The sequence below is a fragment of the Sarcophilus harrisii genome, chromosome 4 (genome assembly GCF_902635505.1).
Source record: "Sarcophilus harrisii chromosome 4, mSarHar1.11, whole genome shotgun sequence".
In the NCBI taxonomy this organism is placed as follows: Eukaryota; Metazoa; Chordata; class Mammalia; order Dasyuromorphia; family Dasyuridae; genus Sarcophilus; species Sarcophilus harrisii.
The window spans coordinates 437,057,857-437,077,168 of record NC_045429.1 but is presented as its reverse complement, the minus strand read 5'-3'; the positions used below and the strand labels follow the sequence as shown (position 1 = coordinate 437,077,168).

The following is a 19,312-nucleotide window of genomic DNA, read 5'->3' as shown; positions in this document are numbered from 1 at the left end:
CCAGAAAAGCACAGGGGCCCCTTCCTTTCTGGTCACTGGCTACAGACCAAAGGGCTCCAGAGCCTGCTCTTAACATCAGCGCACAGGACGACTGTGGGGGTCCTTTCCAAAGAAAAGACTGCAGAAAGCAGAGGTCCCAGACCATGATCTCCTGGGCTCCTCCCCGAGGGCTCCTCCCCGAGGGCTCCTCCCCGAGGGCTCCTCCCCGAGGGCTCCTCCCCGAGGGCTCCTCCCCGAGGGCTCCTCCCCGAGGGCTCCTCCCCGAGGGCTCCTCCCCGAGGGCTCCTCCCCGAGGGCTCCTCCCCGAGGGCTCCTCCCCGGGCTCCTCCCCGAGGGCTCCTCCCCGAGGGCTCCTCGAGGGCTCCTCCCCGAGGGCTCCTCCCGAGGGCTCCTCCCCGAGGGCACGCCAGTCTTGGGTCCCCAGCAGCCCCCACAATAGCTGACAAGCAGGCGGGCACAGGAACTGGGGACCCCTGAGGCTTAATGCCGAGCCTCCCCCTCTGACACTTAGGCCGCTCTCGGACAAAGCCCTTCACTCCCCGTCCCTCCCAGCTCCTGAGCTAGGAAAGTTTAACCGAACGTTACTGATTCCAGAAGCACCTGCTATGTGGCAGGTACACAAGCCCAACATGAAACACTTCCCGCCCTCCAGAGGCCGCGGCTCATTCTGACTTCTTCAGGCTCTGCGGCTCCCCGAACACTCACGCCCCGCCTCAGAGGCCGTGCGCCTCCGTTTTCCCGCCTTACAGACGGGGGGGGGGGGGGGGGGGGGCGCCAGCGCCCCCTCCCAGGCGAATCCCTCAGCACCGCCCGCCTGCTGCCTCCTCGGGCTCCCTCCCCCTTTCCCGGGGTAACCAGTAAGTCCCAAGCCTGGGCCGCTCACAGAGCGGCGACTCACATTGGGCTCCAGCCGTTACCCAGGAGGAGGCTGGAGCCGAAACTGAGGAAGAGAAGCTTCCAGAAGCATCTCCAGCCAAGGGGAAGGTTGCGCATCCTGCCTGAGGACGGCGCCCCCGCCCGGCGAAGCCCCGACTCCCGCCGGCCGCCTCACAAGTCTGCCACTAAATTCCCATTCAATTCAACGGCACTGTCTTTTTGCTCCCCACGCATCACGCGGCTGGCAGGTGTCAAGTGCCTGAGGCTGGATTTGAACTCGACTCCGGGCTCCCGCCCCATCCACTGCATCGCCCTGCGGCCCTTCCACCGGCATCTCCAAAGGGCCGAGAAAGGACCAGCCCCGGGCTGGGGGTGGCAGACAAGGCCCCAGGGCCCGCCCTCCGGAGCTCCCGGAGCTCAGCAAACACCAGGCGGAGGCAGCCCAAAGCGAAGGCAAGCCCCCTTCCGGGGCAGAGAGAGTACTTCCGCCAGGGGCGGAAGCGGGGAAGCTCTCGCCAGTCACCTTCCCAACAAAGCGAGGGAGGGCGCTCTAGCTGGCCCTGCTGATGGGGTGGGGCGGGAAGAGGCGGGAGGGGGCCGCGCCGGAAAAAGACCCCGCGGGAGCTCCCCACTCACACGGGGGCGGGGCGGGCCCAAGCCGGACCCAGCCAACCCGGGGAGTCCTTTCAGAACGGAAAGGGCCGGTCCGGGGCGCGTACCCGACGGAGGCCGCCGTGACGTTGTAAGTGCCGGGGACGAGCAGCCTGTAGAAGTCGCCGCCTTTGCCGCTGGTGACGTCGTGGTTGATGCCAGCCACCGAGATGGTGGCGTTCTCCAGGCCCGAGCCGGACGTGGCGTCCTTCACAAACCCGCTGACCCCAATGTGGACCTGGGGGGACAGAACAAGCGGCGAGCTGCGGGGAGGGGGCGCTGCTGCCCGGGCTGGGGGCCCGGATGCTGCGGGGGAGGGGGGGGGCTGCAAATCCTGGCCCTGCCCTCCTCCTCTGAAGCCGGCAGGGCTGCCCCGGGGGCCTCCGAGGTCCTTCCTGGCTCCAAAGCGCTCTCCGACACGGGGCGCCGGGTGGGGACAGTGGGAGCTGGTGACTTCCCCAGGATCCCGCAGCCAGTGTCTGAAGGGCGGGAATTTCTTTATTTTGGGGGCCGGGTAAGAGGCATTTAGGGTCAAATGACTTGCCCAGAGTCGCACTACTAAGTGTCGAGCGTCTGAAGCCAGATTTGAACTCGCGTCTTCCTGAGTCCAGGCTGAAATCTAAATTAAATTCTTCTGCCTTCGATCTTGTGGACCAAAAAAGTCAGTCAGAGCAGGACTCGAATCCACCCTCTGACCCAAGTTATGAATCATAAGTGAGGGCTTAAGCGCTCTTTGGCCCTCTTTTCTCCTGGTCCCTAACACCGGCAAAGCTCCTTAAGAGTCGGGACAGTTTCCTCCCTGTACCCGCCGCAGTGCCTGGCACACAGAGGGCCCTCCGTGGGCACCCACTGACTCAGACTGGACAGCGAGGCTCCGGGCTGGTCTCCCATCAGTAACATCGAAGGCTGCTGCCTTTCGATAAGACACAAGCCGAAGGTGCCGTACATAACCCTAACCCAAAGGCCGGGGGTCGCAGGGGCAGACCTGCCTCGGACACATCCTAGCCGTGGGACCCTGGGCAAGTCAATGAACCCACCCCGCTTGCCTGAGTTTCCTCTTCTGTCAAATGAGGGAGTGGGATGGGATGGTCTCTGAGGGCTCTTTCAGTTCTCAATAAGGGATCCAATGTTTGGGATACGTTTTACTCCCCTTTCTTTTACAGTTTTTGTCATGGGAGATGGTCCTCTAGGCAGGAGGGGGGAAATCCAAAAGTTATTAATGCAAAAGATAGTGATAAAGACAAATTCATTAGATTGCTGCTCATTTCACCGCTAATAACCAAGAATTTTAAATGAGGTGAGAACAAAAAAGTGAAAATAGGATTTCAGGTCATACCTGCTGTTTACAAGAAAACCCCGACCTCGCCATCATGCGAGGAAGACAAACGGGGCAAATTTGTTAATTTTTAATGGGTTCAGAATAAGGCATGGAAATACTCTGGGAAATAAAAAATGAAAAAAGAAAGACGAAACATTCTATTGGTACAGCCTTATTGCTTCCAAAGGTCAGTTAAAAGTTTGCTGAATAAACACTGGGGAACTGTGCAAGGTATGCTAGATTTCAGTTCCAACACAAGTGAACACACAGAATCACTGAGCTGGAGGAGTCCTCCCAGCCTCCTCCCTCTGTAGTGGCTAGCATTCTCATTGGTGGTCCCCTCTGCCTGGAACACTCCCCTTCCTCAATTCCACCTCCTGGCTTCCCTGGCTTCCTCCTAATTCCAGCCTCCTACAATAAGCCTTTCCCAAACTCCTAGTTCTAGCATCTTCCCTCTGTTGATTCCTTCCCACTTAATCAATAAACATTTATTAGGCACCTGCTATGTGCCAATTGCTGCACTAAGCATGAGAGATATAAAAAGAGGCAAGACACAGTCCCTGTCCTCAAGGAACTTATACTCTAATGGGGGAGACAACATGTGAACAAATACATAGACCATAAATCATACATGGGATAAACAGGACACGATTAAAAGAAAAGCATTAGAAGGAAGAAGGGTTGGGTAAGGCTTCCTGTAGGAGGTGGGATTTGAGTGAGACTTAGAGGGCACCAGGAAAGGCAGCAGTACAGGCCTGGGGACCACCAGCAAGTTCCCGGAGCCTGTTGGCCCTTCACTGCCAGGTGATGGTCTTCCCCAATGGAGCATGAATCCTGAAGGCCAGGGACTATCTTCCTGACACACAGTAGGTGCTTAATAAATCCTTCCTGAGTGACCAGACAAGAATTCCCACTCCCAGCTTTGCCTGCAGGCCTCTGCTGAGAAGGACTCTCACCACTCCTCCCTGGTTCACCCTCAGAACCGAGCCCAAGAAGCTGACTTCCCAAGCAGCCGTGCCCTCCCCTCCCCAACACCCTCGGTCCCCTAACCTTCTCCTCCCAGGCCACCACCAACCACGCTTCCCACCTTGGGAGCACCACCGGCACCGGCACCCCCATCTTCTTCCTTACCTCTGCCAAGGGCTTCCAGCCCCCAAAGGGCCCCATAAAGGCGCCTCTGGGTGTCTGCCACTCGGCACAAACCTCTCATTTCCAGGAGAACAGGGGAGGGCATTTTACCTTCTCGATAAAGGTGATCAGAGATTCCCGGTTGTTCTCCCATTCCTGGCGAAGCTGAGAGGCCGGCGGGTACTTGCAGCAGGACAGCTCCAGAGTGATCTCGAAACAGTTGGACCACATGTAGTTGTAATCCTGCATGCCGCCTGGGCCAGGAGAGAGCGGAGAAGGCCATCAGTCCACCTCACAGCCAAAGGAAGGCCGGATCTGCGCCCTTTACTGACACTCCGCTCCCCAGCAAAGCGGCAACAGAATATTGGACAGACCCATTAACTGAGGCTCCTACAAAGCTCATTCTGGCGCCAAAACCTTTTTTTTTCCCCTCCCATTGTGGTGTCTATCTGTGTCTGTCTTTGTCTCTGTCTGGGTGTGTGTCTCTATCTCTGGGTCTCTGTCTCTCTCCGTGTCTGTCTCTCTCTCCCTGTGTCTGTCTCTCTCTCCCTGTGTCTTTCTCCTTCTCTGTGTCTCTTTCTCTCTGTCTCTGTGTCTCTCCCAACCCTCCCAGCCCCCCAGCAGACGACTTCCCCTCCAACTTCACTGAGACAACTGAGGCCTAAGGTCCTCATGACTTCACTATAGTCTCACCTTTCTATTTCTCCTTTGCTGGAGAAAGAAGTCATCCTTTTTAAAATAGATTGTATTTATACCTTTTGTTTTGAGATAGCCTAGATTTCCCTTGTGCCTTCTCCTCCCCCCTCCACAAGCCAGCCATCTTTTAAAGTAAATGTTTGAAAAGAAAAAAATTAGCAAAACCTCTCAATACACTGAAAATATTTGACATTAATATGCAGCATTCACATCAATGGATTGCCCTCCAGCAAAACTAACCAGCTTACATAGTCTCCCATTCCCATGATCCTTCCTATTTTGGAGATCTCGCCCTTCTAGTTCCCAAGATTAGCCCTTCTACTTGTCCCCTTCATCCCAAATACTTGCAGTATGTAACATTTTTATCATTGTCATTAATATTTATAGTTTTAAAATATGCAAAGCATGTTACATGTTATTTATCACTATGACCCTGAGTTATTAGAACTCACATTTTACAGATAAGGAAATCAAGGCAGTCATAAGTGAAATGTCCAAGGCTAGTGTCAGTCAGAATATGAACAAAAATAGTCACACTCACCTGTGCCACCGAGCACTAGAATTACCTCAAAGCGTCCCCCATCTTTGCCAAATGGCGTGTTCATCTTGCCTCTTCCCCCTACACACCCCACTCCTCAGTAAGGAAACCTTTCTTTGGCTTTGCCATTTGCTTACACCCTCTGTCCCACCTATTCCTTTCAGGACTGAGTAGCCCAACCCCTGCTCACCCCCTCAATTGCTGACCAGCGGCTCCGGGACCATCATCTCAACTCATCATGCCTTTTTTTCTCTCCTCTATCTCTCACCTTTTCTGTCTCCCTGACCCCCCCAATCCCCAGCTGTCTCCTTTTCTGCCTCAGTCTCCCTCTGGCTACCAACATTCAGCTTCCAAGCCAGCTTAGTCTCAGCACAGGGTCCCAGGGCTGTGCAGGAGGAGCCCCCAAAGGCCATTTCCCCCACCCCCTTGTTTTACAGATGAAGAACAGGGGATGGGGTGCCTGCCCGAGCACCCAGATGGGAGGAGTCTGCCTTAACCTCCCTGCCTTTCTCTAGTTTCTGACACTGTGACAATCTCTCTTCCTTCACTGCTCTTTCCCAGTTTTACTTTATTGCAATAAATTCCTCTCGATATGTGAAATCTCACATTTCCCAATGTCTTCCTTTCCCCATCCCTTCCCAAAGAACCTTCCTTTACAAGAAAGAAAAAAAAGCAGAGGAAAGATCCAACAGCACTACCAAGTTTTTTGAAAAAGTCTGTCTTTACACACAGGATTTCCCATGTCCTCAGTTCCCTGTAGCCCCTCTAAAAGCAGCAGCTTCCCGTTCTCTTGTCTGTCTGGTTTTCTCTCTTCGGTGGCCAGGTCCTGCCCCATAACATAATTGTGGCGGTCTCACAAGTTTCCATCAACAACAAACTCCCATTAGGTCAAAGCAGGAGATTCCCAAACCTTCAGACCCATTCCCAAGCCTTCTCTATAACTCCAGACCTGTCCTGCCCACTGGCCACTCCATTGGATGTGGGGGATTCTTAGATCCCTCAGACCAGGGCCCTGAGGTCCACTGCCCAGAACAAATAAGAAGGGAAGGAGGAAGGGAAGGAGGGATGGAACAAAAAAGTAAAGGAGGGAGGGAGGAAAAAGTGCTTCTTGAATTAAACTGGAAGCTGCCAGATGGATAATCCCAACCCCACTCCATCCCCCATGCCTCCTTCTCTGTCTGTCTGTCTCCCCTCTTCCATCTCAGCTTCCAGGACACTCAGCCCCATTCCAGGGACTCTCAGCGTTAATGTCCTCCATCCTAAGACGTGCCACGTTTCTCAGCCGCCTGTCACTTCAGGAGGGCAGTCCCCTGAAAGGCGAGCCAGCAGAGAGCCTCAGAGGCCATTTAATCTGGCCCCTCCTTGTGACTTTTAGCAGAGGGGAAGGAGTCCTCAACTTGAGAATCAGAAGGACCCTGGGGAAGGGACTTTCTTCTCTAAGCTACCCTGTAGCATAGCCCTTCTACAGAGGGGGAATTATAATAGCACCCACCTCTCCCAGAGTTGTCATGAGGATCAAATAATATGATCTCAGTAACAAATAACTGACGAATCTTTAAGCCTTCTGTGTTTGCTGCTACTCTTGTTACAAGCAAGGAAACTGAGGGTGCAGAGGTGGGGAGCACACCAGCATCCATTCTCTCTACCGTGCCGCAGTGCTCCCCAGCCCCACAGCCCCCCTCATTTTCTCCCTGGAGGTTCCAGCAGACAAGGCTCCACCTACAGCAGTCTCTCCTGTCCCTGGGCCTTCACGGCCATCAACGAGAAAAGCAGGCAAGATCAGGTTCATCCCAGAGCTCTTATCAGGTTACAACAAAAGCACCACAAGCAAAAATACTGGCTGGTTTGGCCAGAGCCGGACCCACAAAGGCCTTATTTGTTTTCAAAAGGAATTAATTTTGAAACCACCTGTGTTATTCAAGTGAGATTATGTGAACAAATCTCTATTCCTTCTAAAGGGTACATGGGAAGAATCAAGAAGAGAAAAAGTGGGAGTGGGGGAAAGGGCCCTAAAATGCTCACATCAACAGCAAGAAGAAGTTTGGTGGGGTCCGGGACCAACCAGGCCAAGGGGCTTAGAAACAGCCATTCCAGAGCTACAGGGGCTCAACCTTCTCTGTGCAGGGGCCATCTTCTGCCTCTCTGGGATCTCCATTGAGTAGTACAGTACACCAAGTAAGTGCTTAATAAATGCTTCCTGATGGACCGACTAGGGATACCACGGATATCTAGAACCATTTCATCGGGGTGTGTGAACAGTGTTATCCACCGAAAAAATGCAAACTTCCTGATGGCAAGGGTCTTTGCATCTGAGTGCCAGGCACACAGTAGGTGCTTATACATGCTCGCTGATCGATCACATCCCTTCCTGGCTCCGCATCCCACTCCTGCTTCTCACAAACTCTGTGACTTTGGGTAAGTTACTTGATGGCCCTGGGTCTCAGTTTCCTAATCTGTTGAGATGAGATTTGGCCACTGGTATCACCTAAGGACTTTCCACCTCTGGGATGAGCGGTGAAGGGACAGTGGAAAGAGCCCTGGCTCTGGAGACAGAGGATGTAACTTCAAATCCCACCTCTCAAGCTGACAATTTTGAGAGCTGGGACCTTCAACTACTTAAAAATTCCCTAGGCCTCAGTTTTCCCATTTGTGAAAAAAATTGTAGAGGTCATAATCCTAGCTCTGAATCCACAATTCCAGTTTTGCTCCCTGCTCCTTGCTCTGATTCACCCTCCCTGTTTGATGCCCTCGCCATTTCTGAAACCAGTTCCCATATTCTCTGCTCACTATCATCTCCATCTGCACTCCTGTCCCCCGCCACCCCAATCAATTCTTCTTGCTTCCAGGATAAACATCTCTCATTCTTTCTACTTTGCACTCTGATCCTCCTCCTCTTCTGTGGGGCTTTGGCCTCTGGAAATGAGCTTTTCTCTCGTTTTGTCTGGAAACCAGACACTCCTCCATTATTTCCAAGCCATGTTTCTCTCCATCACCTTCCAACTTGAGCTATCCTTCATGTGTTGTATTCCTTTATTAAACCATAAGCTTCCCTAGGGCAGGGCCCGTCTTATTAGCTTGTATTTGTAAACCCCAGTGCTTAGAATTGTGCTTAACACATAGTATATATTTATTAAATGCTGCTTCTTTCATGCATTCATCTAGAGATCTCAGTATCTTGGTGTCTGAATTAGCGTTAAATCCCTTAACTCCCTTAATTTTCAGATGGGGAAACTGAGACCCAGGTAGTTAAGTGTTTTGCCCAACATCACAAGAAATGCAGAAACAAGCCAAGTCTTCTGATACAAGCACGGATGTTCTTTCCACCCAGCCATGGAGATGGTTTCATAGAGTTCTCCACTGACTGACTAGGTGACCAGTCAGTCAACATACATTTATTCATTTCCCTACTATGTGCTGGAGATCAGAACACAAAATGTTTCCTGTACTCTGGGTTTATTTTGGGCATACAAGTTGTCTCTCCTGCTAGAATGGAAGTTGCCTTTTTCCCCGCTTTGTGTTCCCCATTAATAGGACCTAACATTAGGCTTGGAATAAAAAGCTCCTGTCCTCAAGAAACCCATATTCTATCAGGGAAACTACACCCGAGCATGCACACACATGCAGACTCCCAACAATAAACAGAAGGGATAAGATAATATTTAAGTGTTTTGAAAAATCTTAAAGTGCTTCATAAATGTTAGTTGTTGTTATTCCTGGAGGAGAAAAAATTATTCCTGGAGGAGAACAAATGTTTTTTGTTCTGAGAATTTTTTATTAATCCTCTTCCCTTCCTTATTGTCCATCCCCCGTCCTTCCCCTTTGGGCAGCTCCTACTCACAAGTCATAATATTCCAGGCTGTGTCCATGCTTTTCCACCTCAGCTCTAAGCCCTAGAAGGGCAGGGGAATTGCACAGAAACTTTCCTTCTCTCCCTGGGCCTCCTAGCATGGGCCTCTGTATATAGTAGGTATTAATCCATGCTTGTTGAATTGAATTATTCCACTTGAAACCATTTAGATAAGCTCTGCTGATAGAACCTGACTCCAGGTGAGCAGGAAGAAGAGGCTGAGCTGGCAAGGAGTTATTGGATCTCAACAACTCCCAGGTGTGATAGAAACAGATGGTCCCTGGGGCACTGGCAAACAAGCAAGGAAAGATGGGTGAGCGGGAAGAACTCAGCTCTTGCTGTCTGTCTCTCCCTCTTTCTATCTCTATCTCTTGTCTCTGTCTCTCTCTCACAAGCTGTACCAAGGAACCCTTATATTCTCTAATGCTGTAGTTGTCTCTGCAGCAAAAAGGGGAAAAAAAAAAAGGTATAGTGAGGAATGAAAGGAGATTTGTCTGACTGTTCCCCCCCCCCAAAAAAAAAAAGAAACCACAGGAGGAGAAGGAAGACAAATTTGGCTAAAAAACCAAAATTCAACTTCAAGTTAGGAAAAAGCAAAAATGCCGTTGATAGCTGTAAAATCCTCTGGAAATAGGAAAATTACAATAATGACCTGACCTAGTGCTTGAAAAACAAGAGTCCCTTCCGGTCCCCAGAAGTCCAGACCCCAGAGGAGGGCTGTAAAGAGGGGAAAGTTGGGAAAGGGGAACCAGCACCTGCATCTGTGCAGGATCTATGCTGGATGTAAGGTGCTATCCACTTAGCTAGAAAGGAAGCTCTCTGAGGGTAAGGCTGTTTTATCTTGGGTTTTCTTTCTTCTTTGCATTTCCTATTAGAACAGGGCCCAAAGGAAAGGCTTAGTTAGCACGGGCTGAATGACTGAATAGTATAGAAGGGGTTCTGAATCTTTTTTTGCTTGCCTTAATGCTAAGGGGATTACTTCCAGTACCACCACCATCTTGGCCAACCCAGAGCTGCTCTGTACAGTCCTCATTCAGTGGCTCCACGAGAAGAAGGAATGTTTGTGTCCCCAATGTTTAGCACTGAGCCTGGCACACAGCTGGTGATTAATAAATGCTTGTGGATTTGACTGGACTTTTTGTCTTCTGGATCCTTTTGACATTCTGTGCCTGTGCATTTCTCTCAGAACAATGTTTTCAAATGCACAAAATATAAATGATTACAAAAGAAACCAATTATATCCAATCTAATCTAATATAAATTTATTGAGCATCTGTATGTCAGGCACATTTATTAAGCACCTATTATGTGTCAGGCATTGTCCTAAGCTCTGGGGACATAAAAAATAAAAAGTAAGACCATTCCTGCCCTCAAAGAATTAAAAACTTTTCTGCTAAAAAAAAAAAATTTAAACAAAGATATATTTTTGGCCCGTAGAAGGCTTGCAGTCCAATTGGGAAGACAAAATTTATCTAAGTGAAATAAATTGCCCTGTAAACCAATAGAAAATAAAACAACCCTCACACTATACTTCTCGGCTGCCTCACCCATGTCAGGGCCTGGCTTTTAGGCCCGCTCTGTGACCTCCTTTGCACAGGGAACTTCCCTGATCTCCGAGGGCTGACACCGGCTTTGAGAGATGAAGAGCCAGGACCCACAGCCTGGATGTGGGGGAGGGGGGGCAGTTCAAGCGAGGCCTTTCGGACCCCTGCAGCTGGCTCTCATTACCCATCATGCCACGGTACCAACTTACTTCAGACTGCCATGTGCTAAGTGAAGGATGCCGTCAGGACCTGGCTTGAGGGGCGGTCTGCAAGATGGTGTCCCACTACCCTCTCGTCATCAAGCTGGAATCCTCCTCAGCAGCCCTTTCCCCTTCTTCTGAGGAACCGTTTAAAAATCACACAATGAAGCAGGTGGCCACTGCTGCCCCACTTGCTGGAGGGCACAAAACATGGCACAGGCCCTCAGACCTTGTGGATGTACGGATTTGGCGCAACTGCTTTTTAATATCTTTAAATCTTTGTTTATCCTTCTCTGCAGGATGAGGATGAGAACAAGGGGAGGCCTGGGACAGAGGAAGGTCCTTAGATGAGGGCCCTGTGGGGGCCAGCCCAACTCTGCGAGGCCCATCGGCCCCAGGTCTTTTGGTCCAGGGGAGGAGGAAGAAGAAAGCCGCCTCCTGCTTCATCCCCAAGGCAGGGCTTCTCTGAAACATGGCTTTCCCTGTGGCAGCTGGAAGGGCCCTCCCGGGCCTTGAGTCCAGCCCCATCCTCTGGCAGACGGGGACCCTGAGGAGCCACAGACTCCCGCAGGTCTGCTCTCTGGGCACTGCCCTGAATGGGGGCATCTGAAGATGCTTCTGTCTCACCACCTGGCTCCCAGGCTTACTGTCAGCATCAAATTAAACACTCTACCTTAAGAACTCTGCTCCCCTGCTAAGAATTATGTAAGAGAAGCTATTATTATCCTCCCATAAAACATCCCTCCCTCCCGGGCCCACACATACAGGTAAGGTGGCTCCACCATCCCAAGGAAGAAGACACCACTGAGCCCAAGCCCAACACTCACCCGGGCCGATCCCACCCCGAGTCTGACAGAGGAGCAAAGGGAGCCCCAGGAACCTCAGCCAAGGGCCCAGAGGCCTGAGCTGGCCCAGGGGAGACTGCAGTTCTGCAAGTCAAAAAAACCTGAGTTCAAATCCAGCCTCTCAGACACTAGCTGGGTGACTCTGGGAAAGTTACTTCATTCTGGGTGCCTCAGTTTCCTCATCTATCAAATGAGCTGGAGGAGGAAATGACAAATTGTGCCTCTGCCGAGAAAACTCCAACTGGGTCACAGAGTTGGACAGGACTCTGCTTCCTCATCTGTAAAATGGGGACGGTAATAGCTCCCAGTGTTGCTGGGAAGATTAAGAGAGCACCTTGAGATGGAAGAGGGCTACCTCATCTCCCCACCACTGGGGAGCCCCACATGGAAGATCTGAATCTGGATCTTCCCATTCCCCAATCCTGCCATCTCACCAGCACCTGGAAGGAGCCAGTGCTCAGTCCAGAGATCAAACAAGCAAGCAACAGGTGTTTCTGAGGCACCAGGGCCGGCATGGCAGATGCAAACACAAAAGCAAAGCCGCGCCGCTTCCCTTCTACCAGAGAAAAAGAACATCTGATTGCAATGGACAAAGATGGCTCCCAGAAGAGCTGGTTTCCGCCCTTGGAGCATCTTAGGCCCAATTATCTGCTGTCAAGGCTCTAGCTGCAATCTCAAGGTGAGAAATGCAAATCGCTGGGAGATAATTTTGTCTGAGTTAATCAGCCGTTCTGGGGAGGCGAGAGTTCGATCTGTTCCAGCAGGACATTTGTTAAGTCTCAAACACCACACAGTGGAGCTTCTCTTCTCTGGGAAATAAATTAGAAGCATTTTTACAGATAGGATATTTATTCCAAGATGTAGAAATGGTCTATTTAAATTTGTGGGTTTTTTCCCTAAAGAACTGCTGCAGGCATAGGTGGGCGCCAACGATCTGGGACTTTGCCCATACTGGTGGACTCAATGGAAGCACTGGCTCACTGAGCTGAATTCCCTCCTCCTTTTTAATCTGCATTCTAAAGTACAGCTCAGTGGGGTGGGGGGAGACCCAGGGGCTGGGCCAATGACGGGATGGGGATAGGAGCTCCCAGATGAGAAAACTCCTTCTTCCAATGCAAGTCAGCATCTCTTCTGCAAATGACTATTTTAGAGCAGGGGTTCTAGACCCTTTTAGCAGGCAGTCCAGGGAAGCCTATGAACTCTTTCTCACAACAAAGTTTTTGAATGAATAAAGGCAATAAATTATATGGCAATAGTTCTCAAAATATATAGTGATAATATATATAAATAATAAATTTTAAAATATATAATATATAAAATGAATATATAATAACACATTAATATTATAAATTTACATATATGCATGTGTGGTACACACACGCATACGCGCGTGCACACACACACACACACACACACACAGAGTTCATACTCCCTTGGTTAAAAAACTTGGTTTAGAGAAATACCTACAACACTGAGGGCTTAAGCTTGACTTTCAGAAATGAAGGGACAGGCAAGTCTTTTCCTAAGAAGCCTTTCTTGGTCTCCTTTCCCTGGTTTTTTAATGATCTCTCTCTCTTCTGAAACCTTCCATAGAGACACATCCCAAAGTGGACACAGCTGCCTCAGGAGTGAGCGGCTGACCACTAGGCAAAGACGTTACAACAAGGATTTGGGGGGAATGTGGGTGAACTGGATGGTCATTGAGATCCCCTCCAACACTCAAAATACTTTTTTTGTCTTTATTTATTCACGTGTTGGCTTTTTCTCCAGGAGAATTCCAAGGAGAACAGGGTCCAAGTCACTCCCGGCACACAATATGTGGGGTTTTGTTTTAAATTTGTGTTAAGTCAGGGTCAATTGTGGGCTTGATCCCAACGCTGACTGGCCTAGAAGCTGTAACCAGTTCCATATTACTTTCATTAGGGAATAGATTTTCATCCTCTTCCCCACCCACTGAGCTATTTCTTGTCCAAAGAACAAACCAAGGGAGGAAAAGGCAGTTCAACCCAACTAACATAACAAGTATATGAATATATGCATTATTACTACCTGTAATCTTCCACTTCTGCAAAGAAGGCAGAAATAAATGCATATTATTGACACAGGAAAAAGAAAAGGGCAAATTTGAAGTTTTCAAACAAAAGCACAAGAAATGATTTAAATTCTGACCCCCAAAAGTTCAGGGAACCCTTAAACAGTCCTTAACAACTCTTATGTCAATACTGTCTCAGTCCCTCCAACCTCATTAGAATGTAAGCTAGGTTGGGGAAGGCAGAGGTGAAAAGAAATTAGAGAAAAATCCAAAACAATCACAAACAAAAACAAGGATAACTCCTGGAGGACTGGAGGCTGATAGTCAGAAACTCTTGCAAAAACGTGATTTAAACAAATCAACAACCACTCTTCAAACAATCCCACAGAGAAAGAGTCGGCGTGAGTCGAGCAGGTGGCTGGTAGATTGTCAACCCGAGGTGGGCAGGGATGTCACCTGTGTCTCTGTACAGCACCAGCACCTGGCACAATGGCAGGGCTATTGGGGTGGATTTCTCCCTCTGGGAAGGAGGTTTCTGGCGTGAGGAGCATGGAGGAATCCGGGGAACAGGCTGAGCCGGAGCATCTACGCCCAGGGAGGCTGAGGATCTCTAACCACCACTCCACACTGCTTTGGGTGGTCAGGAGCCCTTTAATAAATATTCCTTGGTTCTAACAGAGTTCACAGTCAGAAGACTGGCCAGGGAAATAAGTGAGTCATCAAAAAGTCAATCCCTCCCCCAAATCTGTGGCCTGCTGTTGCTGACCCACCTCCCATTTTACCCAGGCAGGGCGGTGAACTGGCCCTAGGCTGCTTATCTTTGAGAAGCTTATTTCCTTTACCGCTCCCACTGAATATATATTTGCTAATGAACGATCGCAGGCTGCAAAGCAAGCAGATGGGGCAGGAGGCCAGGGTAAGGAGAGGTCCTGGGTCCAATCCCACATCCCTCCCTCACCACCTGCATGGCCCAGAACAAAGCCATTTGAACTTCTCTGGGACTTCACTTTCCTCAGCTACAAATGACAAAGGGTCCCACGAGATGAGCCTTCTGGCTCAAGACTAGTCTCAGAAGCCCAGACTTAGAAGATACAAGGAAGGAAAGAAGGAAAAGAGGGCTGCTTCCTCTGAAACTAGAGGCTCTGGGTTCAATCTCCCCTCTAACATTTACTTCCTCTAGGAGTTCACCTTTATAGGACTCAGTTTCTATATCTGTAAAATGAAACAGCCTCTAAAGTCCTTTTTCATGCTAGGTCTATGGTTACTTTGAGTCTAAAAAAAAATTTAAAAAGCAAAACAAAATGCTCGCCTCCAAAACTCTTGGCTTTGGCACTTTGACTCAGTGACTTGTCAATGAGTTCCTTGAGAAGAGTAACTGGTTTCTGCCTTTGGAGAGCCTCAGTGCTTACCTAACACACAGTAGGTGCTTAACACATGCTTGCTAACTATGCAACTTCTGCTTGGTCACTCGAGGGCCTGAGTCTTCTCATCTGTAAGATGGGAAAGTTGGATAAGATGGTCTCTAGGCTTTCTTCTAGCATGTGAAGCTGTGCTAATAAGTACAAAATATAATACACTGACTGTATGGAAAAAAAGGTGCCAGGATCTATAGTTTAGGGCCTCCAGACTGGAACTTCAGTCCTGGTCTCTGATCTTTGAGCTGATGGGGGACCCTACTGAACCTAAAGGTAAAGCTGACAGACTCCAACCCATTTCTCAGCCTTTTTTGGCTTTTTCTCAGTCCTCCCCTCTCTTCAGCTCTCAGCAGCCTCTGCCACAGTCCATCCCCCATTCCCTTCTCCTCCTCCCTGTCTGCTCTGTCCCCTCTCACTGCAGGTGCCCCACAAGGTCCTGGCCCCGTCCCTCTTCTCTGACTGATCACATCAGGGCTTTATCTCTGTGCTGATGACTCTCAAAGCTAACTGTCCTACCCCATCCCCGGCTAACTTCTCACCTCACGTACCCAGCTCCTTCCCTGGAGGACACCTCAAACTGGCTGCCCCACAATACATCACCCAAGCAGCTGACCTGTCATTTCTGCCCTAGAACACCCCTCAAATGTCCCCTCTTCTCTGATCTGACACTACTGCTCCCCTCATCACCTGACCTACAATAGTCTGGGGGGGGGAACCCCTGCCCCCTGCCTTTCCACTCCCTCCCTACTTAGTTGTCAGAAAGATCTTCCCATATCTGACCGTGTCACACACACCCCTGACCCCCACACTCCCTCACCCACTCAGTCACCTCCAGTGGCTCCCTAGCTCCAGGATCAAATTCACTCAGCGTTCAAAGCCCTTTCCAGTCTTCTTACGACTTCCCCTATCATCAGGGCCTCCTGGCTCTTCCTCCAAGACCCTCCTTTAGCCAGATCTGGGCCCTTTCCCCGGGGGCCCCCATGCTCTCCAGCACTCCCCTTCACTTCTCCTGCCCTGCTCCTTCCACTCTCAGCCAAGATCCCACCTTCTACAGGAAGCTTTCCCCCTCCCCCTCCCTCTTAGTCTTCCTTCTAATAACCATTTCCCATTTACCCCACAAGTCTCTCCTGTATGTCACTGCTTGCCCATGGTCTCCCCAATCAGAATGTCAGCTCGCTGAGGGCAGAGATTGCCTTTTGCCTATCTTTTAAGCCTGGTACATAGTAGGTGTTTTAATAAATGGTCACCAACTGACTCCTGACTTTATTCCCAAATGAAATTAAAAGTTCATAGTGGGAAAAGATACATAACTAACTTGGGATCTGATGCCCAGATTTTGGAGTGGGGAGGACAGTCCCACCAAAATAGCGTCCTACCCACCACCTGGGCACCCACCTACTCTCCAGTTACAGAGCAGTTGGCTGCAATGGACCTAAGGGTCAGCCTTTATATTAAATTACTTCAATTTACAAAAGGAAGCTTGTGACCCAAGGCAGAAGCAAATATTCTTCCTGCAGATAAAAGCAAAGCCAAGATAATAACTCTGAGTTGGGCAGGGTTCCAGTAAAAACAGACTCATCTACTCCTTCCCTGAGACCAAATGGCAAAGCCCACAGCTCCAGCACTGGCTCCCCAGAGGAGCTGCAATGATTAAAAGGAATTTTTAGATGTGAGCAAAGTGTTAGGATTTGAGATTTAGATCCCATAGCTCCCTTCCCCCAAAGCAAACAGATCTCACACGAGAGCTAGCAAACCAGAAGGACACTTAGTTTGGTTGGGGGGGGGGGAGGGAGATCCATCTGTTCCATTTTTAAAAAAAATATATAATTGACTTGAATTGTTCCTGGCTTAAAATCAATCAGCTTATGCCAAGAAACAGTTGCAAAATTAAACCCTCAAAAATACATGCTTCTGTAGGCTTTGTAGACTTTCCCCAAAGTGGCCACTTCAACCAAGCCAAGACCAGGCAGGCGCTCAGAGGGCAGGCCCTTCCCGCCTCAGACCCCCCCCTCCAGGCCTGTTTCCAAGCTGGCTGCGACTTGTTTCCATTGGGTTCCAGCAGGAACCAAATCCAGCAGGTTGCTTGGATAGCAGGAGGGCGGAGTGGGATACCAGGTATCCCACTTTGCAAGAACACGGTGTGGGGAAGGGAAAGGGGGCCACAAAGAGCAGGAGGATCCGGCTAGCTCCCCTCACTACGGCGTCCCTAGGCAAGGTATAAAACTTTATACCAGTATATACTGGTGCCCAGTATAACACAGGGCACCAGACCAGACGGGGGGTTAAGCTTCCCCAGATCTCAGTTTCCCCGTCTATAAATGAGGACTCTAAAGCTAGTCCAGCTGAAGACACCAGGCTGGGAGAAATGGCTCCAAGAACAGAGTCAGGCTTCCAATGAAGTAGAGCACTGGGCTAACTCCAGGAGGATGAAATTCAACAGGGACAGACAGATGCAAAGTTTTACATGAAGCTGCAGAAAATCAAGTTCTCAATGTCTGAGGGTCTGCTCAGGGGGATGAGATTATTCTGGTTCTACTTGGTTCCAGAAGTAGAGCCAGACGGTTTCGGCTGCAATTCTATGTAGCTGATGCATTTAAAGACTTGATTCTAAAGAGAGACCCATACTTCCATCTGCCCAAAGGGGTCCACAGCCCAGAAAAGAGACAGAACTTCTCAAGTTCTGCTCCAAGAGGGATCCCCCTGCCTGCAGGGCTTTCAAGAAACTGGGCCTTCTTGCTGACCTAACTGGTCTCCCTGCCTCCAGCCTCTTCCATGTCATCCAGAAATATGTCACACACAGCCTGGCTCCTTAAGGCACCAACTAGGAATGAAGCCCTCGCCTGCTCAAGGACTCTCAAGGACTTCCAGAGCCCGCAAACAGGGCCCGCAGCTAGACTCGCTAATAAAGCCGGGCCAGGAGTCCATCCCTCTCTATCTCTCATACACACGTGTTTCTGTCTGGGTGAGTGTATACAAGCACATGTGGGTACACCTGTGTCTGTCTGTCTCTCTTTGTCTGTCTCTCTCTTTCTCACACACACACACACACACACACACACACACACACTTTTTCTCTCTCTCTTTTCTCTGCAGCACTTGCAACTTGAAGTCTAGGACCCTGCCATCTACAGAAGTCTTCTACAATGGGGCTCTAGCTCTTTTGCCACTATCTCCTACACATACACAACTAATTTAATCACAATATAAAAACATTATTTATATATCATCCTCATTTCTAAATATACCTTTTCCTCCTTACCTACCCAGCAAAGTGACCTTTGTGACGTCCCCCCCCAAAAAAAAGAGGGAAAAAGAGGGGTAAAGCAGTTTATCAAAACTAATAAATTAAGTCTGAAGTACATGCAGTGTTCTCTAATCATAGCTTCTCCCCACCAGTTTCCAATCTCTGCAAAAAAAGGAAGGAGGTGATTATAATTAGGTCTTTGCTACCCTAATTAGACAATACATTTTCTTTGAGTGGGAAACACAAATTGTACATCTCTGTAGATCCATCACGGCCCCTAACAAAATGTCTCTGACAAGTAAGCGCTCAATAAAGTATTTGTTACATGAATGAAGAATGTGACCTATTGTGCCATTGTAGAGAGTTCCCAGGGACAAAAGTCTCCCAACCCTGGTCAACAACCCAATACAAACTTGTTCAATTGCTTTTCATCACCAACTCCAAAAAAGAGTTCCTTAAATGCTGATACCTCACCATAAGATCTAATGTACAGTAAAAATTTCTTATCTCATTTTCCAGAGAAGGAGAAATGAGTTAACAAATTAAACAAAACCTCATACTTGAGGATACATATTTATTGGGAAGCTATGTTATTTCATCTGTAATTCAATTTCTTTAAAAAAAAAATGAGTTATTTTTTTCATTTCTGATCCTTAAGTGTTTCCACATTAAGGAAGTATCATCTACATCCATTTCCGGGATTAAAATGAATTTTTTTTTCTGCTACTACTTGACTAACCACTTTGAAGGATGCTTTGGAGGAGGTAGGGGAAGACTGGCAGCCAAAATAGTTGCATTTTCAATAAACAAGTTGATTTTACTATTCCTTCCTAAGAAGCTCTTTCCTTAATTATTGATCCATTTCAGATCACTGTACCTTGATTATTTTGAACACTACAATATTTCTCTACCTAACATCCCCTCAAAACATGAAACCACTTTCTACAAGACCACTTGGCGTTTCTTTTCATAGTTAAA

At 49.1% G+C, this 19,312-nt stretch overlaps 1 protein-coding gene across 1 annotated transcript in view; it reads right to left on the bottom strand.

The window, feature by feature from the left end:
• The window catches only part of CPD (carboxypeptidase D), a 58,746-nt gene that overhangs the window by 27,482 nt on the left and 11,952 nt on the right, over nt 1–19,312 (bottom strand). Inside the window, exons 3-4 of the mRNA XM_031967747.1 lie at nt 4,085–4,227; nt 1,596–1,765 (exon numbers count right to left, since the gene is read on the bottom strand). Coding sequence (XP_031823607.1) covers nt 1,596–1,765; nt 4,085–4,227 — 313 coding nt within the window. The remainder of the gene's footprint in view (nt 1–1,595; nt 1,766–4,084; nt 4,228–19,312) is intronic.